Raw genomic sequence first — 23,216 nt, 5'->3', positions numbered from 1 at the left:
TAATTTGTCTTACACATGGCATGGCTTCTAGGCTTGGTTCATTACCAAGCCTTGATTACCAAAGCTAAATAGGCTTGGGTTTAGACTTGCATGGATGCAAAATGAGGATTTTCACTTGTTCGGGGTGAAAATTGGGCTTCTCAAACTTAAGTTAACCCTTTTTTTAAAACTAAATTGACCATTACGACTACCTTTGTTCACATGAGTTTGGAGTAATTTGCATAAATATTAAACTTTTGATTATTAAATTATAAAACTTTCACAGGCCTTCTAACAAATTGCTATAATTTTCTAAACGAGATCTAAAAGATTTTAACCATTAAATTTAGAATTTCACCTCAGCCTCTCACATTCTATCAAACTTCATCTATTTTCCAACTCTTGGGTCTCTAAAATTGAGCATTGTAAGTTATCGATCTTAGGTGCACAAAAAGTAGTATATTTTTTAACACTCATAAGTCTTAAAATAATTTAAAAAATAGAAACAAAACTCAAAAAAGCCAATAGATCAAGTTGAGCTCTATGTTATGTGAATTTATTACATTCAAAGTGCTTTGTTGATTGGATCTAAGATGCAAAAGTTATGTCCCATAGTCACCTAAGGCCAGTAAAGCTAGACACATATCATAGTTAATAACCAAAAGATGACCACATAAGAGGCATCTACTCTCTACAAAGTTTAGAATATATATGTATAAAGGGAGGCCAAAAAAATAGAATACAAATTGACACCGAATACCACATGTTCTTCATTCAATATCCCCATGAAAGTCAAGGCCCACCAATCTGCAGACACCTTCTACAAAGGAGAGAGAAACCCCTATGTCATCAAGTTTGATGTTGAGCTGGCATAGTCTTTAGCCCCAATACACCAACGTCCCCTATTGGACTATGCCAAAGTGTGATATTCCTTCCTTCCACATAGAAAGGGATATCCTTGTACGAAAAGAATAATCAACTCATGAAAATAAGTATCTTCTACTTACACGAATAGCAAGGTCAGATCCTTCTCAGAAGAGTGGTGAAACTACTTATATAGTGATTGCCTTCTCAGAAGAGTAGTGAAACTACTAGAAGACCAATTATTGGTCGTAGCTACAGAATGAATATTATATTTACACTTAATTGTAAAACTACTAGAAGACCAGTTATTCATTCTTATGTAGCTATGACCACTGATTTGGTCATAGCTACTTATATCTCTTTTTTGTAACCTGCCATGTGGCAAGCAAAGGAGAGCCCCACTTGGCAAGAGGAGGAGAGCCCTTCACATAAAGGGAAAAGGAGATTTTTTTAAATGAGTCATTTGCTCATTGAATGAGTCTCATGTATATATAGGAGAGTTTTACATTTTTGAACTTTTTAAAAGGAACGGTTCTTTTCCACAAGCCTAGATGCATTGGGGCTCACCATCAAGTCATTTGCACATTGAATGAGTTTCTTATCTCTATTCTCTATATTATCTTAAGGAAGAGTTTCACAAAGCTACCACGTGGCAAGAAGTCGGAGGTTCGGGAAGGGGAGGAGGAGGTTTGGGTAGAATTTGATTTTGGAAGCCTTAAAAAAAGACGTGGGAAGCACGAGTCCCCAACTAGTAAGACTGAATTTTCAGCTTGGTGAGAAGTGAGGAGGAAATGTGCATGTATCCCTTAAAAGAAAAGGGGGGTTTCCGGAATGCTGGTGGTGCCTCATTCCGAGGCATCTGGTTGGGAAGCTGATGCGGGAAGCTGATGAGGATGCATGAATGTCCAAGTTGAGGGAAGAGTGGAGGTCTTCTACGGAGCACATGGGCAATGGCGTCATGTATGTTGTAATAAGCATATAAAAGCATGGGGCCGGTCTTCGGGAATAGGGATGCCGGTGTACACGGAGTAAGAGAGGGTTTGGAAAGGGGGGGGATCGAGAAAGTGACACGTAGGGGAAAACGGCCGAGACGCAACGAGAACGTTATGTGGGGAGTTGTGTGTGCTGGAGGCTGGAACGCGCTTGAGCAGCGTACCTGTTGAACGCAATTTAGTAGCTGGCTTCAATATCTAGTATGCAAGAATATCTAGTATGCGCAAGACAGTCAAAGGTTCGAGAATATTAATATCCATCCGAGCAGCTGTAGTGTGGTAATCTACAACTGGATGGGATGGCACCATACGTATAATATAAGCACGCAGATCCGCACTTCAGCTCAGCAGCAATCACCCACTCGCCGCTCTCTCATCAGTGAGTGTCTCTACTAACTACGTCTAGCTTGCTTCGACCTGCCCGCCGCAACCCTTCGATCCGATGACTAAAACAGACCCTTCGTTGTCGCCCTCTCTGGACCCTCCTGCCGCCAAATCTTGCCACCGTCGTTTCAAGGGCATCAGAAAGCGCGCGTGGGGCAAATGGGTGTCGGAGATCCGCATACCCCACAGCAGAGACCGCATCTGGCTGGGCTCCTTCCACACGCCCCTGCAAGCCGCCCGCGCCTTCGACGCCGCCGCCCTCTGCCTGCGCGGCCCTTCCGCCCGCCTCAACCTCCCGCATCTCCCCAACCCCCCCCTCTGTAGTAGTAGTCATGTGCTCACCAAGCACGACATCCAGTCCATCGCCACCGCCGCTGCCGCAGCCCTCTACACCTCCTCATCTGCGTCCCCTTCTTCCACTTTGGATTTTCCCAACATAAAAGTGGGGGAAAATCCCGGCCCCGTTTTGACCCAGGAGCACCACCTCCACCATAACCACCTCGCTTGCGACCTTGGAAGAATCTTCGATGACTTGGGCACCCTTGCAGAGCTCGAATCAGAACTCGACTCATTCATGATGCTGCCTTACGACGCCACACAAGATGCATCTTAACATCAAAGTCTTCACATTGGCGTCCTTTTGGTGTTTCAGCGCTGCTTTGGCATTGTGACAAAAGAGTCTCATCCTGAATTCAAGCTTGTACCTATCAAATCATAAGAACTGAAAGCAGAGGGCAAAATTGGGTAACCCGGCACCTCAAGTAAAAAAGAGTCCAGCGCTAGATACGACTCCAGCTCATGGATCGATCCATTTCCTAAAAAGAGTCGCGACTCGTCCTAAATATGCTAGCGGAGCCACTTTCCAAAGACACTATCATCGACGGCACAAATTTGAAAGCCTACCTAACCTTCAATTTGAAGGTCGTTAATTAGGTTGATTTCCTAAATACATATATGTTTAAGTCTAAAATTTGGACAAATTTTCAAAATAGTAGCCCTTCTATATAGTGGCCCTTCTATTCTCTAGAAGCTTTGGAGGGCTTTGATGCCTTCCGAGGAGGGCTTCAAATTTTCATAGTATCATCCATTATCAATGACGTCATACATTCTACAAATCAATTTTTGAAACGTTGTGTTGCCTCTTTTGATGTATTCACTAAAAAAGAATGATTAATTAAATACAATCATTCCATCTTTTTTAAGGTATTCAAAGTGTTTTTTCGAGATTGTAAATTGTTTTTTTAGAGGAAAAAATATGAAAAGATTTTCTTTATTTGGCGAGTTTTATAAATACACAAATAAAATGCATGACTCTGACCCCCCCCTCTCGCACCAAAAATCCAAACGTGTTAAGGCTGCCCTCTCTCTCTCTCTCTCTCTCTCTCTCTCTCTCTCTCTCTCTCGGGATTGTTCCTACAGCGTTAAAAGAGCTTCTTCTTCTTCTTCTTCTTCTTCTTCTTCTTCTCTCTCTCTCTCTCTCTCTCTCTCTCTCTCTCTCTCTCTCTCTGTGCTCCAACTCTTAAGAGACTTGTAAGAGAGCCCCCATCTCTCTATTTTTTTACAAGCACAAGACACATGGTCACACACGACTGTGTAGGGACTAATGTCAAGCTCTCTCTGTCTTGGTCATGAGTTGTGTTTCGAGAGCAAGGGAGCTATTATAGCACGGAAGGACAAATGGAGAAGCAGAGAGAGTGTAGGCGGGGAGCTATTTTTAAAAGCCTTGAAGTATTATTAGTTAAATCTCCTATGAAAAATAGGGTACCAAAACGTCTTGATTTTGATTAATTGGAGCTCGTTTAATATACTTCACAGTATATAAAAGTTTTAGGGTACCAAAACGTTTTGATTCCAATTAATTGGAGCTCCCATTAGGGAAAATTCGGGCTCCAAATGGGCCCTTTTAGAGCCCATTAAAAATATATGAGGCTAGCCAATGAGAGTGCTTGGATTCTAGATCCATGTAACATGGATCTTTTTTGCCAGAGTGGTCCCCACAAATTTGAGCTCAAATGAGAGGAATAAAACATATTGGCATAAAACTAAAAAATAAAAGAATGCCAAGCCTGAATACCACCTACCAAAACGTATGTCAGAAGGAATATCAATGTTAGATTCTCGTAACACCACTACGGGCGTTACCACAGGAGGAAGCCATAGAGGAAGAATGAGGATTGCCCCTCATCCCCCAGGCTATATAGTGTGTGGCCTGCCGTCCACACTAGCCTGGCCACCCATGACTCCGCATGGGCGTCCTCTCCCACTGAACCCCGGATGGCCACGTCCTCGGCGCTCCGGCCGAGGCGTTGACGCTAAAGCCCCGTCTGGCCATCCGGTCTGCCCGTCGGTCCTCACAGGCGTTACAGCCTACGTGACATTACCCCCCCCTTAAGAAGAGTTTTCGTCCTCGAAAAACAAATTGGGGAAACCTCTTGGAAATTGCACTACGGCGTTCCCAAGTAGCTGCCTCCTCATCCCTATCTGTCCATTTAACAAGTACCTCCTGGTACACTTTATGTCGGGTTTGTCTGTAACGATACTCTAGAATCTTTTCAGGTTCATGTGGTATCTTTGGTGGCTCTATCAAGTCCACCAAAATCTCTGGAGAAATTACGTTCTCTAACCCGTGAACTGATTTCTTCAGTTTACTGACATGGAAAGGATGGACTTGAGAACTCTTTGGTAACTCAAGTTTATATGCTACGTCTCCAATCTTCTTAAGGATTTTAAAAGGACCACAATATCTCGGAGAAAGTTTATCAGACTTTCCCGTTTTCATGATTTCTGATTGCGCAGGAACCTTGAGGAATACAAAGTCACTTTCTGCAAAGGTCACCTTTCTACGTCCTTTATCCGCATAAGTTTTAGCGCGATCCTGAGCGCTACGAATGCTCTCATGTGCGACTCTGAGCATATCATTCATATCTTCCAAGAAATCCTTGACAGATTGAATCTTCTCCTTTTCTAGTCCTACAGCCATCGGAGATCTCGGCTGGAATCCATACATTAACATGAATGGTGTAAATCCAATCATCGTCGCTGAGTGTTTGGAGCTGTTATAGGCAAACTCCAATAAGGGCAAGTATTCTTCCCGATTAGATTGCTTCTTACTAACATAAGAACGCAACATATCCTCTAGAATTTGGTTAACCCTTTCAGTTTGACCATCAGACTCTGGTTGATCTGCCGTACTCATACTCAGAGTAGTATCCAACTGTTTGAAGACTTCCCTCCAAAAATGGCTGTTGAACTTTCTATCTCTATCCGACACTATATCTACGGGCAAGCCATATAGCTTGTAGAGATGTTCAATAAAGAGTTTTGCCAACTCTGGTGTTTTAACAGTTTTCTTCGTGGGCGATAAACTTTGCCATTTTAGTTAACCTGTCCACTACACCCACACCGAGTCATTCCCTCGACTCGTCTTGGGTAAACCGGTAATGAAATCCATGGAAATGCTTTCCCATTTCCCCTGAGGAATCTCCAACGGATGGAGTAGTCCTCCAACCTTAAGACGTTCGTGTTTATTGACCTGGCACACTTATTACATTTCAGCACATAAGTCTGGACGTCCTTAAACAAACTAGTCCAATAAAACTGTCTTTTTACTAGTGCATAGGTCTTCTGAATCCCGGGATGACCCACACTTGGACTATCATGACTTTCTTTAAGAATTTGGGTCCGAAAGTCACCAATAGTTGGTACACATACTCTACCCTTGTAGAGTAAGTACCCGTCGTCAATGGAGTAATTAGCATATTTCTCCCCTCGACGAAGTTTATCACTCCCCTTTGAAGCCGTGGCAGTCAAAGGTGATGAAGGGCCTACATCAAAGCTCTTCGGCTCCAAACTATACCCAGAAGACACGGCTAGTCTCTCCGGACTAACTCTCGCTTTCCTTCCCGTTGCACCTTCGGCCAGTCTCTCTGGACTAGCAATCCATGCCAACGAGGGAGGTGGTCGTGTCTGTGAAGAAGTGCGTACATGTACAGCACGCCAGACCTCTGTAAAAGATGGATCGTGCTCACATAAACCACGTAGTGACTCCAAGAAATCATTCTTGAAGACTGTGAAACTAAGTTCATTAATCTGTGGCATGCGACTAAGTGCATCTGCCACCACGTTATACTTACCTTTCTAGTAACGTATCTGAAGGTCAAACTCCTGTAGAATCTCCACCCACCGAGCTTTTCTACCCTTCAGTTCACTTTGACTTGAAAGCCATTTCAGACTTTCATGGTCCGTCCGGACCTCAAAAGAAGCACCATACAAATAGTGTCTCCACTTTTTCAGTGCATGAACTATCGCTAGTAACTCTCGTTCGTAAGCCGAGTAGTTATGCTGCGCACGATCTAACTTTTTACTCTCAAATGCAATTGGGCGTCCCCTTTGCATAAGTACTGCCCCAATGGCCTCATTACTAGCTTCTGTTTCCAAGACAAATGGCTCATTTGGATCGACAATAGTTAAAACAGGTGTAGCTGCTACAGTCACCTTAAGCTTATCAAAGCTCTTCTGTTGGGCTTCCCCCCAACTAATGTTTTTAGTTTTTGACCGTAACTGGTCAGTCCAACGGGACTGCGATCTTCGCGAGGTCCTTCACATACTGTCGGTAGAACCCCGACATGCCAAGAAAAATCTGCAGTTCCTCGAGATTCTTCGACGCTGGCCATTTAAGAATAGCCTCTACTTTTTTTGGCTCCATTTGCATACCATCGGCGGATATAATATGGCTAAGGTAGTGAATTTCTGTTTCAAAAAATTCACATTTGCTCTTCTTTGCAAATAGTTTGTGCTACTGCAACAACTCGAACACTAGACGCAAATGCTCTATGTGTTCTTTTTGTGTCTTACTGTACACAAGAATATCATCTAGGAAAACTACTATGAATTTTCCTAGATATCAAAATGCCCGAAACGGGTCCTACATGTTGTCTTCGCAAAATCTTCTGCTTTAATTCTAACCTGATGATACCCTGATCTCAGGTCTACTTTTGTAAAGTATCTCGATCCATAGAGTTGATCAAACAACTCATCCATGCATGGCATCGGATACTTGTTCTTAATCGTTATCTGATTTAAGAGCCCTATAGTCTATGCACATCCGCATAGATCCGTCTTTCTTCTTTACCAAAAGAATAGGCGATGCCCACGGACTTGAACTAGGCCGAATAAAGCCTTTGTTTAAATATTCCGTCAATTGTTTTTCCACCTCATGTGCCTCGAAGTGGCTTAATCTGTAAGCAGGTTTGCTTATAGGTTTTGATCCTGGTGTAACTTCGATGCCATGGTCTACTTCTCTAGATGGTGGTAAGCCATCTGGCAAATCATCAAGAAAAACATCCTGAAATTCCTCTAATAAATTCATTAAAGTATCTACGTACTTTTTCTTTAATGTCTCTTTCACCTTGGATTTTTTCTTGTTTGAATCACATGCATGCCAAACAGGGTTTTCAAACAGTGGGTCTCGTCCAAGGCTATTTTGTTTTCCTTGTTTGTCTACGCAAACATCATTTACAGTTTCATCTACGGAAACAGAATTTAAAAGAGGGTAACAAGCATATACTTCTGCTATCTGGTTTCTGCGGACCGTTGTGCACAGCTCCATGGAGAAAATAAGTGGTGTGGCGGGGACAGTTCGGTCGCCCTACAGGGTAATGACTCTACCTCCATGCTCAAAACGTTGCGTATTATGTAGGTAATTCCGAGCTAGACTAGGGCCCAAGCCATACAGCCACTCCCTGCCTAGATATGCGTCTGCTCTGGCTAAGTGTATGACCTAAAAGTTAAGCAGAGCCTCGTAGTCCTGCATAGATAATGGGACGCCCAATACTACGGTATTCCATACCGTTTTGTCATATCCGTTAGCTAGGCCAACAGTATACTCATGATCACTCCGAGTCTCAGTCAACCCCAACTTCTTGACTAACGAGTAGTTCAAGAAGTTGTCCTTCCTGGTCCATCCTATCCCCTTGCTTATCACTGTGGAACCCTTTTCTTTTAAGACCTGACCTCCTCTTCTCACTACCCTCGGCCCTGCTAGAACCACCACGCGCACTACGACGTTTGATGTCATCAAATATTTACGCATACTTAATTGCCGCTAAGTCTTTAGGCTGTAAGGGCTCTACGTACTCAAGGTAATCATCTTTGAGGCCTCTTTTAAAGCCTCGCAATGTCTGGAATGCATCGATCCCCTTTAGCTTGAGTACTATCTCCCTATAGTTTGAGATGTACTAAGTCAGGGATTTGTTCTCCATCGAGCACTTGTCCCATAACTCCCAGCTTCTCTTCGCCTCTTTAACAGGCACAAAAACTCTTTTCGAAACATCGTTTCAAACTCCGTCCAAGTGGCAGGACGAGTTGTCAAACTCATCCACCACTTGTACACTTTGCCGGTTAATGAGAGGCTAGCCTCTACGGGCTGTATCCGGCTAGGTTGTTGTCTCGTAGTGCGTGCAAATCTGACCACTTCACTAGAAACATGTTGACCGAGTCCTTGTTTCTCTCCTTCTCCTTGCCACCAAAACTAGGTGGCTTTAAGTCTTTTAATAACGATGAAGCTGTCTCTACGGACGGCCCCACAGGCGCATCGGCCTGTACTCCTGCAACCACTGGTGAGGCTACGCTTACCCGTGCCGCAGGAGCTCGGCTACCACGAGGAGCCGGAGTACTAGCCGAGATGGCTGTCAGTGCATCTAACCGTGTGGAGATGCTTTGTAGCATCGTGATTAAGTCAGCCTGGACTTTACCCATATTGTTGAGTTTTGCATTAAGATATTTAAAAAGTCCACTAGAGAGCTCCGTCTCTGTCAGGACGTTGGCAGGGTCCAATAGGTCATAATCGTCGTCGTCATATTCCAAGAGGTCCTCCTCGGTCCCCTCCGCGACGTCGGTGTTCATGTCATCTGGCTCATTGGCTAGAAAGGGGTCATCTGCTCTACTATGGCCGCTCTGCGGGCTGCTGGGTCCTAAGGCGGGGTCAACAAACGACAAGGGCACTGGCGGATCACGCATGATCGACGAGCGCACTCCGGACCGGACAACGGTCGGGGTCAAACCCACGACTGAGGACAACCCGCGACCGAGGACAAGAGACCTGAAAACCCTAGAGAAGTAGAAGGCGGTGGGGACACACTATGCCTAGCAGACATCTTTAATTCTTGCACAAAGAAAAATGCGAGAACTTAGAAATTACAAAAACTCTAATAAAATGAGCAGTCCCCTTACGCTCGCCTGCACGACGACTGTCATCGTCGACTGCCGATTTGTGTTGCGCTGCGAGCCTCTACAAGCGTCGCTACTCCGGGATGCTCCGATTCGAGAGAAAGGAGTGCTTTGGTGTGTGCGAGAGAGAGAGAGAGAGAGAGAGAGAGAGAGAGAGAGAGAGAGAGAGAGAGAGAGAGAGAGAGAGAGAGAGAGAGAGAGAGAGAGAGAGAGAGAGAGAGAGAGAGAGAATTCTTCCTTTCCGTTCTGGCCGCCTCACTCCACACAGTCGATTGTGGAGATAAGGATAATATTTGAAGGTGAGCATGTAGAGGCACCAAGATACCGGAGATCAATCCGACTGCTGTAGATGTGAAAGAGTTCAAGGATTGGAACCAAGGAGCCAGAAAAGTTATGTACCATGATTGGGCACATTCAGGATGCCAAGTCTCCCAAGGAGGTGTGGGACACCTTGATAAAACTCTATGAAACAAATACCAAGGCACGAAAGATACAGTTGAAGAATGAACTTCATACTACTGAGAGAAAAAGAGTAGTTCTGTGAATGACTATGCATTGAAGATAAAGGGTATTGTGGAATCCCTTGTATCTATTGGTGTTTCAGTAGATGATGATGATAAGGTGGAAGTCTGTCTACGTGGTCTCGAGCCACAATACAAGGCGTTCAAGGCGTCTATTCAGGCTCAGAAAAACATTCTCAATTTCACAGATTTCATGTCTATGTTGATTATAAAAGAGAAGAGCTTGGGTGAAGATCAACAGTCTTCACAAAACAAAAACAGTTCAGAGCAACAGGCCTTCTACACAAGTTCAGGAAGAGGACGAGGTACAGGAGGCCGTGGATGTGGTCAAGGAGGTGGCCGAACACGTAATCAGAATTATGGCCAGCAGCAGCAACAACAACAGTCCCAGAATTCACAACAACAACAACAACACGCAGGTGGAAGAGGCCAATTCAAAGGCAGGGGGAGTCAAAGAGGTCGAGGAAATTGGCAAAGGCAGTATAATGATACACGTGGATGCTTTTATTGTGGTAAGCATGGATAAGCCTGGACATGTGCAGGCAGATTGTTATAAGAAGCAGGCTGACATGCAAAATGGGAAATTGCAGCAAAACAACTATGCATCCCTCGAGTAGAAACAATGAGGATAATGAAAGTTTGTTTGTTATGCAGCATGTCGTTAATGCCATGTCTGAAAATGTTGAAGCAGCACATAAAGATGATGTATGGTACGTTGACTTAGGTGCTTCGAACCACATGACAAGTCATGGTGGGGAGTGGTTCAAGGAGATGAACCTTGAAAGACCAGGTTTTGTGGAAACAGGGGATGACACTGCTCATCCAATTGCCCATGTTGGAGATGTGCCATTGTCTATGCAGGATGGCAAAGTGAAGTACCTTGCAGATGTGCTTCATGTTCCAAACATAACAAAGAATCTGGTTTCAGTTGGCCAGATGATTGAGCAGGGTTTGTAGGTTTGGTTTAACCCTAATGGTTGTTATGTTGTGAAGACTTTAAAGACAAGTGTAGGTTGTTATGTTGAAGAATTTAAAGACAAGTGCAGGTTGGTTGCAAAAGGCAACAGAGTGGGCAGAATGTTTACATTGAAACATGCCTGAAGTGAGTGCTGCGATGTTTGCAAATGGTTCAGGAATTGTTGCAGACACAGACATTTGGCATAAAAGAATTGGACATGTGAATGTGCAGAGAATGAAGTCTATGCAAACTAAAGGAATTGTGACAGGGCTGCCAAAATTTAAAGTTGAAGGTATGCAGAGAATATGTGAAGCATGCCAATTTGGAAAGCAAACAAAGCATGTATTTCCACGTAACAGAAATGTGAGCAAAAATGCACTAGATGTTGTGTATTCAGATGTATGGGGTCCAACGAAGACCATGTCTATGGGAGGCTACAGGTATTATGTGACATTTATTGATGACCACACAAGGAAAGTGTGGGTATACTTCATGAAGGAGAAGGGTGAGGTGTTCACTCACTTTTAGAATTTCAGAGTTATGGTTGAAAAGCAAACAGGGAAATATGTAAAGTGCCTAAGGTCAGATGGAGGGGGAGAGTATTTCTCCAATGAGTTCTCTGAATTTTTGTAGAAGAATGGTATTCGGAGACAGTTTACATGCAGATACACTCCGCAGCAAAATGGAGTTGCTGAGCAGAAAAATTACTGAGATTGCGCGAGCATTGATGGAAGAGAAGAATATGCCGCATAGCTATTGGGCTGAGGCTATTCCTACAGCAGCTTACATCATGAACAGGACTCCAACTGCAGCCATACATGATGTAACTCCAAAGGAGAGGTTTACTGGCAAAAAAACCAAATTTGTCTCATCTAAAAGTTTTTGGATGCATTGCATATATGTGCATGTGCCAGACGAGCTGAGAACTAAGCTGGATCCAAAAGCTGAAAAATGTGTGTTTATTGGATATTCCCTTGAGCAAAAGGGATACAAGTGTTATAACCCTGCTACACGTGAGTTGAGGGTAAGTAGGATGTTGTCTTTGATGAGATGAGCAGCTGGTATGCTGCTGAAAAAGAAGCTATTGGGGCTTGTTAACCTATGAACGGACATTGAGACGTACTATGTTTTACATCATTAATTTAAATATTCTGAGTCATGGGCCGGGCTTGTCCGCACCATATGTTAAGGATGAAGGAATTGGTGATCGCCGATGAGAGGTGCACCTTGAATATCAGTAGGATAAGGGTTAGGGTCGACCGGCCATGTATGGGCACCCAAGTGTGAACGGCCAAGTCACCTATAAGAGTCAAATGTAGCCCTAAAATCCTCATTCTCATGTGTTGAATACAAGAGTGCTCTTGCCTTATCCCCTTGGTTTCCTTCTCCTGCGTCAGAGAGAGAGAGAGAAAGAGAGAGAGTTAGAGAGCGATCGAGCACTGTGTAGCGGCATGGCGGCGGAGAGGCGGTAGAGCGGTGAGACGGCGGCTCCTCCTTCACTGCTGCGACGCGGGAATCCTTCACGGCGGCGGCGGTTAAAGCGGTGAGTGACGCACCTTTGCATTCTGTTTGAGCTTGCTTTCCTGGTTGTATGCTTGCAGCCATTCGTGGCTCGCATACGGTGTCTGAGCTCTACGACCTGTGCGGCAAAAGCGCACATTTTTGGCGCCGCTGCCGGGGAGTTGCCCTGTGCCAAGCTCCAGTTTGCAGCTCGGACTGCTGCGTGAAGTTTAATTTACACTGTAGGAAAGCGACTGTGTGTTTGTAGTTGAGGTGTTTCCGTGTTTTGCAATCTGTTTCTGCAATTTGTCTTCTGCATTTCGCTCCGCGTGTGGGCGTGCGTTCTGTTATCCGATTTTCTGCGTGTGAGGGGGGATTTCTGAATCTCCAGACGTGATGTGTGCGAACTGCGCCACGGCCTAGGCTGAACCCTAGAAAACTTATCTCAATTAAAAATAATAATTTCAAAAAAATAAAAAATAAAAAATTAAATCTTATTTCTAAAGAAAAAACCAAACGTGTGGAGAGGAAAGATTTTTTAATTGGAGAAAATTTTTTTGAAAAGAAAAACCCCCAATTGATCCCGACCTCGGCCTCGGCCTCGGTCTTTTGATATATATATATATATAGGAGAGTGAGCCTCCATAGCTTTCTTTCAAGTGAGAGCTTACGGGAAGTTGTGTCCTATATGTAGCCCACTCCCCAAGGAGTGAAGTGAGCATGTGGGATAAAGCCCTCACCCTTTCCTCCACAAGCAAATAGGCTTTCGCCCCTTTTCCCACAAGGAAACAGACTGTTTTGAGGACTACAGGAGCTCTGGATAGGCGAATACGGTGCTGTAAAGCACACTAGGACCCTTTGAACGATACGCTCGTTTTGAGCTATCATACGCCCTAGTCTAGGTTCGACCATAAGGGGGTCAAAAACGAGTCATTAGGAAAAAAGGGAGCACATTTTGGGGCCCTGTAAGAAATTCGCTATTTTCTCATTTATTTGTCTCCCAAAAGACATGAAAAATAGTAAAATACGGAAACGTGGTTCAATACTGTCAGTAAGGACTGCACATCTGTCACTTTAAAAAAGAATAAGATAATATTTTACATAACTAACAAGATATTGCATTAAATACATTCCTAGATTTCTTTGTTTCTCGTAGATTCCGCATCTCTTTTGACGATGTGTTTAAGCCTCTCATAAAGAGTCCATCACTCAACTTGGTGATTGCTTGTTTTTTTGAATATTTGGATAGATACCGCCACACTTCAACAATTCGAGTTACAAAAAGCATATGAGATTAACTGGCAAAGATGCAACCTCAGAAGCTCAAGGAATGGCCGACGCTAGTGAAGAACAATCTCAGAAGAAGCGATTGCTCCAGCACAGAAACGAAAGGGTGCACTGTTGAATGCTCAGCAAAACATGAGAAGAGAAGGCTTGCAACACATTGACTTATGGTGCGATGGTGGCATATACCCAAAATGTCCAGTGAAAGACTCTACACCTCCGTTTGTCAATCCAACTACACTACTAAGGTTCGTGGTGGGCGATGGACAAAATGGACTTCATGGTTATATTTTGGCACAGTCTGCCTTGGCAAAAACGTATAAAACATTGTATGTACAAGAAAGGGTGGCCAAAATACAGGAGATAGCCATTCGTGTAAACTTGGAAAAGCAGCTGCAGAATGAAATAGAAGAGCATTCGAAGACTAAGAAAGAGTTGACAAGAGCAAGAAGAAAGAGGACAGTACTAGGAGACAGAAATCGAAGTAGGAAAATAAAAAACATTGCAAATTTGAAGGCTGGCACTGGTGGATGCAAGCGAAGAAACCAGCAAAGCAAGGTTAATTTGAATATTTTTCTTTTGTATTATCAAAAGCGCTTTCAAATGAATATGTCTATTTCTTCCATTCATGCAACACAAGAACTGAGGTATTCAATCATATAGCCATCATTGTGTTGTTACTGTAGGAAACTATTGGAGCTTGCGAAAGAAAACATGGATCCCAATCTTCTTCCTGTAAAGCAAATGAAAGGATTACTTTCTACTGGTGTTGCAAAAGGTTTGATTTAGGGAAAAAAGTTCAAAACAATCAAACGCAATGTTGTAGAGAACTTTATATCCAATAATAAAGTTGATGCCAATACAATTCAAGAGGCTCTTGATGTTAGTGGAATTAGCCGGAAAGGATATAGTTCTATTTTCAATGCGATATCCTCAAATTTAAAAGATCAAAGGATTAAACGTGTTTTACTACCAAACCCAGCAACCGTGTGGAAGTTAAGAGGCCTTTTGAATGAAAATATAGATGATTATATTGGACAATATATCCATATAGAAGACATCTATCATGGTGGCAAGGGAAGCACTATGTATTCGATAAAGTTTCTGATGTCTGGTATTATTTGTATAAATATGCTATTGCTTTTCAAATTATTGCTCTCCCTTGTGAATTACTTGTTTCCATTTCAGTAAGTATTTATTTATCTTTAATGATGTCTTCTAGCAAAAGACTAAATGGACATTGGAAATCATCAATACAGGTGAGTCTCTAAATTAAGTAGTATTGATTGAATCTATTGATGCTTGCTAATAGGGCCCTTGCCCCTAAAGGGGACCCCTCAATTGCCATATTAGCAAGCATCAATAGAACCATGAGCTTGCTGATCCATTGATAGATCACATGTAAACATAACACCAAAGCATTGATTGGGTCTCAAAACACACCAAGGTTTATAAACTGCTATAATTGTATACTTGTCCATTTATGATTTATAAATATCTTTGAATTCCTCCATTGCATATGTCTGCCTGCTGCGCTAGAATTATCTAAAATTTGTCTTCTTCTTTGCTTCTAGGCTAGAATGAAAGCAAGCTTGACTTTGGAGCTGGCAACTTTTCTTTTAACATGAAGCCTCTGTAGTATGCCGCCTCGGTAAAACCATTCGAAGACTTCTTTCATACTGTTTGCCTTATGACTCCCTCCGTAGTGTTGTGTATGTCTGAAAAACGCATTACGTGCCATATAGTGTGATTTTTCCATGCCTTGGGTGGACCAAATTGCAGGGCATCCATACTTTTTGACAAAATAGGGAAGGTGGTTGTGGATAATATGTTGTTTTCACAAAGACATAACAACGCATAGTTAGTGAACAAAGAAAAGAGGAACAAGCATTTAAAAAAAAGAAAGAGAGAACCCTACCATGTAGTGAGTTATGCTGCAGGCTGTCCACGCGTCTTTCATGGACTTTCCGAAATGTTTAACTGCCTCTTCAAAGTTTTGGCAATCACTCTTCCTCCATGCCACATTGTCACAGAACATGAATAGTTGATCAAGAGACCTCCACACCTCTGCTTTCACGTTTCGTGCTTCCCCATCTGCCTCATGATCTTTGATCGCATTATGGACTTGCTTCCATAATCCATAATTAATCCTTGAAACTCTTCTTGACATAATCCATAAAGACATATGGCAGGTGATCTGAAAACTTGAGCTGATTTTTTACAGTAAAGACAAGGAGACTTTGAGTTGCCTCCTTTACTTATGTTATACATGCACTTAAGGGTTTTCAGATCACCTGCCATATGCCACTCCACTTGAAAGTCACCTTTGCCTGCAACATGGAGATGCTCTCCTTGCACTTGCCTTTTGAATATTGTTGGTATTTCTGTGTGGATAAACACCCAGTTTAGTGTTTCATGGTCTTATGTCTTTACCTGTGATTACAAAACCAAAATGTTAGCATACCTCAACGGAGCCTAACCACCATATGTGTTTTTCAGATTGCACACACTAAAATACTTTGAACTCACTTCAGTCAATGATGTATCAAGTGCTCGATTCATTAATGTAATAGTAACCCTTTTCATTTTTTTCTCCTTTACCAGCTCGCACTCGTCCAATTTGATAACAAATATCAAAATGCCTTTCCACTCTTCAAATGTTAAACCATAAAACTCGAGTATCTTCGACTGTAAGACAACTTAGTATTCAGCATCATGAAAGGTGTGCAAAGGGTCACATGACCACCTCACACCCAAATCCAGGTCAGGAAGGTGTCAATTTTGAGAAACTACTAATTAGGAAAAAAGGAAGCTCATTTTGGGGCCTTTTAGAAGAGAGAGAAAATAGGCTCTCAACCAATCAGGAGTGGGCCAACGTTATGTTGAAAATTCAACAAAAGAAGATGAAAATAAGAAAAAGAAATAGTACTGTATGTTCGTAGAAGCGTGTCACATTAATAAGGTGATCCAATTTGAATCTTTAAAAAAATTATTTTCTGTGCAGAATTTGATGATTCTGACACCGTAGACGCGTCTGGAACGGCCCAAAACCCCAAAAACGGCACTGGAAACGCTGGAATCGGACATCCGGAGGCCCGGAAACGGCCAAAAAAGGCCCCAAAAGTGGATTTGCAGAAAAACGCGATTTGGTACCTTTTTCCTGGGAAGAAGGTACCAAATCGCGTTTTTCTGCAAATCCACTTTTGGGGCCTTTTTTGGCCGTTTCCGGGCCTCCGGATGTCCGATTCCAGCGTTTCCAGTGCCGTTTTTGGGGTTTTGGGCCGTTCCGGACGCGTCTGCGATGTCAGAATCACCAAATTCTGCACAGAAAAGTATTGCTTTTATATGAACATTGAATGTAAAGCATGTGAAAGAGAGGCATAAAAACTAAAATTAGCAAGAAAATGCGATACGGGTTCTTAGGGAAAAGCAAAACACTCTCTACGCATTTTCATGCTAATTCCTCTATTAATATAAATGCAGCTTGATATATTATTTCTCAACAAAATTCATGACATTAAGGTGACAATTTTGACAAACTGCACTAAGACAGAAAATTAGCAACAAAATGCGATATGGGATCTTTAGAAAAACTAAAACTCTCTCTACGCATTTTCATGCAAATTTTCCAAAGGAAGAAATAGGGACATCTGAATAACCCTCCAGACATTCTCTTGTGTCCTAGCAAACACAAGGTCATTGGATCATGCATCATGCAGGGAATTCATGTGTAGATGAGTGAGTCGATCTTTGCAGGAAGGGACTGTCAAGAAATTTAACTCGGTTAAGAGAACATAGATCTAGAACAGCATGCATAGATATAGAATAACATTAAAAAACCTACAACTCTGACCTGTTTTCTTCGGAGCTGTCTTGCTGACCCTCGTGCATAGTGGGAAGGATGAGGATGGATGATGAGGAGGAGAAAGAAAGTATGCAGGGAAGTGTGGGCTGAGCAGGGAAGAGTGAGGCGCATGAGGGAATCCAAGAAGCATTTATAAATGGCACAAGTTCCAAGGCAGTAAGGGTCACATCCAGACATGTCAGAATTCAATTTCCTAGGGTGCGTGGGTCCCACCCACAGTGTGAGATACGACTTTTACCCCGCACGTGTGGTATTTATTAGAGTGTCTCCCTTCCTACTCTCCATCATCAGCATCCTTTCATCACAGAGTACACTCAGATTACAGAGGCATCACTGAGACTACAGAGGCACCACTAAGACCACAGAGAAGCATTACTCAGACTACAGAGGCAGCACCTTCATCGTCTAGCACATCCAGAGATAGCCTGTAGGTTAGTACAACTCAAACTTTCTTGTCCTGCATACTTTTAACTATTCAAACAAGTTTCTGTCTGAATGGAGAATAGCCAAAATCTGCGTCATTGAAATGGCCTCGTTTTTCCATACACTTACAAACACAAACCATTAGGAAAGCCCAAAGTTCCTTTTTGTAGGCATGCAAGACACCCTTTACATATTTTTTACAACATGATCAAGTAGAAGATCTCAAGAATAGGGCTGAGGGATTGCCCTTTTGGTTATTTCCTGCTCATCATACAAATTTGCATGAAAACGCGAGGACTGGTGTTTGCTCTTCCTTGAGTGTCATAATCGCGTTTTCATGCAAATCTGCATTTTGGCCTTTTCCTTTACACACTGAGGACTTCTGAAGCATTTCATGACCTGTTCTTCCAAGTTTCGGTTTCTACAACTACAATTTTTTTGTCTTTCCATACAGTTACAAGAACAGACCAGTAGGAAAGCCAAAAGTTCTCATATTTGTTTCACACAATCTGAGACAGAATTTCCTTGATGTAGGCATGAAATAAACCCTCTTCATAATTTGCAACACCATCCTCAGGTATAAAATCTCAAGATTTGCATGTAAATGCGAGGGAGAGTGTTTGATGTTTTTGAAGTAGCATAATTGCGTTTTCAATCAAATGTTTGTATGAAATTTTTTGTGTCACTTTGGGGACTTTTGATGCATTCCAAAGGGTGCAATTGGCCTGTGATGCCATGCCAATAGATCCAGATTGCTGCAAAGGTCCTAAATTTAGGGAAGTTTTAAATTTGCATGAAAACGCGAGGAGAGGCCGTTTAGATTTCCATACTGCCCATATCGCGTTTTCATGCAAATAACTGCTAGATTGCTAGATGCTCTTGACCATTGCCCCCCAAATGTGAATCTTTTAGATTCAATTGAACCAGCAGTTTTAGAGGTAGAAATCTTTTCCTTATAAGGATCCTTATTTCAGTTTTATTTTTGATTTGTTTCAATCTTTAATTTCTAACCTATCTTTTCAAATTTTCAGGCTCCACAACAAGTTGATCCAAATAGTTGTGGCTAGAGACTATTGATCCATGCTAAGTACGTGCTTGCAAGCTACTTTGAGCTTCATCAGCCAGATATTGTAAGAAGCTTATTCCTCTTTGAGCTTAAATATAATTTATAGTGGCACAAAGTAGTTAGAAGTATATGTAAATGCTCATGTATTTTATTGCAGATGAGGAAAGACAGCTTTGGCTTTGACTATGTGTATAGTTTTAGAGCAGACACAATTTTGAAGCTCTTGAACCATCCCTCCTCCAAACCAGCTGTGCAAGATACATTTGAGGTTGGTGAGAGTTCTAAAGACCATGGTGGTGTCATTCATCTAGATGCAGATGATTTGGAGGAGAAGACACAAGGACATGGAGATGTAGGTATCCCACCAAATTTTGTAAAGGAAAAGGTGGAGGAGCAGCAAACAAAAGTTGAAGAGGCAGCTGCTGGTCAGGAACAGGATGAGGAGGACAAACAGCCAAGTGGACTTGGAGTGGAGAGCTTCCAGATCCCAGGCCTTGAAGACCTTGAAGATGCAGTGGAGACCTCGGGGCTCCAAAATCTTAGTGGGGATATTGACCAAGGACAACCTGATGATCATTTGGGATGATTTGGAATGATTATTTGTATAACATTCTTTTAATCTAGTGATGCTTATATGATTTGGGATGACTATGTATAAAATTAAAATGGAAGATGCTTTGCAAATGAATCCCTCTATCTCCATGGACTTGTCATGATATTTATAAATAGATTTAAATGTATGAAAAGAGAGAGAGAGAGAGAGAGAAAGCATGTAGTAATTTGGTTTAAAATTGATCAATATATTAACAATGTCATTGTAAATCTTAACAAGTGGAGATCCTAACCAAGAGCAGCTACAAGATCATTTGGGATGATTATATGTATGGACTTCTTTGAATCTAGTAATCTATTAATCAAATGAAAGATGTTTTGCAACTAATACCCTCTATCTCCATAGACTTGACATGATATTTATAAATGTACAAAGAGAGAGAGACACTTTGAAAGCATGTAGACATTTGGAATAAAATTGATCACTTTATTAACAATGTCATTGTACAGATCCCAGCCGAGGACCAAAAGGTCATTGACTCTTTCCTGTACTCGCTCTTCATTCGAGCTTACAAAGAATGTTGAGCAGTCCAATGTGTCTGACTGTCACAAAAAAAAAAGCATTTGTAGACTCAATGCAAGAGCTTTCCCTCGCAGGACCGTCCACATCATCAATTGTTGTCTCCACAGCAACCTAGAGAGAAAGGGTTGATAAGGTTTGAGAATCAATATATTATTTGACTTTCATAGCAGTGTAGAAAAACTGAACAAAATATATGTTCTTTAGTACCTCCAATGATCAATTTAGCTGGATGTCAATAATCCCATCGGGGATATCTCCGCATTGAATTATACTTTCCCTCCTTTGAAGAACCTGTTAAGATGGTTGTTAAAAAATCACTAGAGTTGATTAATGAATTAAATAAACACAGTAAGTTTACCTTCTTGTTGTTGAGCACGAATGCAAATCCTGCTGAAATTGTTCTGTTTGCCTCCATATGAATGTCGTGCCGCAATTGAGCAAGTGTACATTTCTGTCTGACTGATATAAAACTCACCAAGTTTCCATTCTCATTCACAGTAATGTCAATTGATACATTGTTAGGAGCAAACCCCGTTTAGGTCTTGATCTAACAGAACAAGTTTATTTTCAATCATGGCAACAGGGCTAAGGTAAAAGTTAAGAAAACACCTAGATATTTGTGGCCTTTTGGGTTGTCCTCACCACTACCTCCTTCCAAGCCTGTCGAGAACACAATCCAATCTAAATTCCGAGCATTAAAAAAATCAAAAGCAGGCTTCTTCCAAACCTGTCGAATACAATCCAATCTAAAACCTGAGCATCAGAAAAATCAAAAGCAGGTACCTTTTACAAAACAATACAATTTAAAATGGAAGCGCTTATAAAATGAAAGTGCTCATCTTGGCGAAGCAAAGTGCTCATTTCGTATAAGGATATTTAGCAGTTGCACTATCGTGTCGGCACTCAAAGTATACAGGCGAGTGGATCTGATTCAAAGATTGAACATTGAAAATAATTAAAAACCGTATAGATAAAAATAAAGAAATACAAGCATGAGAATCATTTTGGCAAAGAACGCAAACTTTTATCCTTGAATGTTTCAAATTGGAGGGCTAGCCATGCCTCTAGGTGCAAGATGAAGGTTGGAAGAGAGCAGGTGAGAGAGAGAAGGAAGGGCGCCGGAAGACTAGTTTGGGAGGGGAGAGTAGTTTGGGAGGGAAACCTAGTTTCAGTAAGTAGTTTTTTTTGAAAAAGACATCAATGTCAGACTCAAAATCGTGATAGTATCTTTAGTTTTTTTTAAAAAAGACCTTGTCAGACTCAAAATCGTTATAGTATCTTGAACATTAACTATGGCACGCTTCTACGAACATAAAGTACTATTTGTTTTTCTTATTTTCACTTGTTTTTGGTGAAATTTCAACGTTACGTTGGCCCTCTCTTCATTGGTTGAGAGACTATTTTTCCAAATCCTAAAAGGCCCCAAAATGAGCTCCCTTTTTCCCTAATGTAAAAACAATCTAAAAACAAGTAAAAACGGGGTACGAAACACCTAAGAAACCACTTGTGTGAGTTTCAAGGGTAGTTACCAATGCACGTAGGGTACCCACATCACATGCATCTACGCTCTGGTCGGGTGCTGGAGTTTGAGCCACTAGAAAGCATTTCGGTTTACGCAGGCTCACACCATCCCTCCACATTGGCATCTTGGCCTTCGGCTGGAACCCAAGGGAGTGCAACCCAAGATCCACGAATAGTGGATAGTGACTCGTCCTCTGACTTAGAAGCCATGGAAGGACACCCTACCAAGAACCCTGAGGAGACAAGCCAAAACATGCCAGTGTGGGCCCCACAACCCGGATCTAGCATGTTTAGTCGTCTAATAGAGACCTTTAGTAGAGCTACACGCTCTGAACATGCGACAAGCGAAGTAAATGAGGAAGGAGGGGTAGTAGATTCGCCATTCATATCTTATGTAGACCCTATCCTCCCAAAGAGTGTCCATGTGAATATTCTACCCACTTCGTTTAATGAGGGCCCTACTGAGCTACCACATTCCGATGCTCTTCCTAAAGTAGAGGTCCCTAGAAGCCAATCCATAAGAAGTGACATTGTGTCCACTTCAAGAGAACCGTTTGGCACACCAAGTCTGGATGGGATATTTCTCTATGAAAATTGGGAATATGATCTACACACAGAGACTCTAACTGACCTATACACGGGTTACACATACCATGTAGGTTGGTTAGAAGTCCTACGATCTACATCTAGCGCCACTAATCTAGAGGAGCAACAACAAATGATATGTGAGGTTATTCATAGAATTATCCAAATCGAGAGGCAAAATAGGGGAGTGAACTTAGTTTCCACTGGCCCTATGAGATTTTTGGATACGGGCAAGGCCAAACAACCAACCCTATCACAATTGGAGACTCCCTCGGTGAGTCCCATAGACCCTTCGTATGTTGTTTCGCTGGAGTCTCAATGCAGGTTGAGCCCACGAGCATTTTAGCTTTCCAACCTTGGCTCAACTTTCTATTAAGGAATCCACAATGCCTACCGCAATGATGAGCATGACAGAAAGCGCACCTGTGACCACTGTAGTTAGTACGACACTGCTACCTAGTGGAATAGTACCTACAACAGTGCGTGCCAGTGGCTATCGACCTTATGTACCTATCACTACTCATGCTCATGTAGCTCCTACGCCTCTTAGTATGCCAATGGCGTATGCTCCACGACCGCCTTATCACAACCCTTATCCAAGAGGAGCTAGGACTAGTCACATATCATATTCTACGTCATTTGCCAATATACTCAGACCAACGCCAACTCCTATCAGCCAGGCTATCCCAGAAGTGCCTCCACCAGCTATGCCTGCTCACCTAGGTGATCTCGTAGCGTTTGCTCAGACGATCGGATGATCTATTGCAGAAAACATGCGGGGCATGCCTGAGAGAGAACCTAGAAGCAAGGCTGTACAAGTGGCCAAGCTCACTCAAAACTTCAATGGTAACGAAGATGTCAGAAAGCACATGGAAGTCTTCGAACACGTGTGTGATTCTTTGGAAGAGCACA

At 42.3% G+C, this 23,216-nt stretch overlaps 1 protein-coding gene and 1 long non-coding RNA gene across 2 annotated transcripts; one reads left to right on the top strand and one right to left on the bottom strand.

Annotated features, from left to right (window-relative positions):
* The first annotated feature begins 2,062 nt into the window (after window positions 1-2,062).
* Window positions 2,063-3,414, top strand: LOC147635746 (ethylene-responsive transcription factor ERF039-like). Its single transcript, XM_086803147.1, has one exon. It carries the CDS (start codon window positions 2,278-2,280, stop codon window positions 2,830-2,832), a length of 555 nt encoding a protein of 184 aa, XP_086659273.1. The 5' UTR covers window positions 2,063-2,277; the 3' UTR covers window positions 2,833-3,414.
* Window positions 3,415-20,101: 16,687 nt separating this feature from the next.
* LOC147635745 (uncharacterized) lies at window positions 20,102-21,056 on the bottom strand. Its single transcript, XR_015266597.1, has 4 exons — window positions 20,847-21,056; window positions 20,557-20,607; window positions 20,406-20,489; window positions 20,102-20,309 (listed from the first exon to the last, which is right to left on the bottom strand). It is a non-coding gene; the product is annotated as an uncharacterized LOC147635745 (long non-coding RNA).
* Between the last annotated feature and the right edge of the window lie 2,160 nt (window positions 21,057-23,216).

Source organism: Cibotium barometz, chromosome 9 (genome assembly GCF_041138505.1).
Source record: "Cibotium barometz isolate CiBa-2024 chromosome 9, ASM4113850v1, whole genome shotgun sequence".
NCBI lineage: Eukaryota > Viridiplantae > Streptophyta > Polypodiopsida > Cyatheales > Cibotiaceae > Cibotium > Cibotium barometz.
The sequence above is the reverse complement of the archived record's forward strand: the minus strand, read 5'-3'. Positions and strand labels throughout refer to the sequence as shown.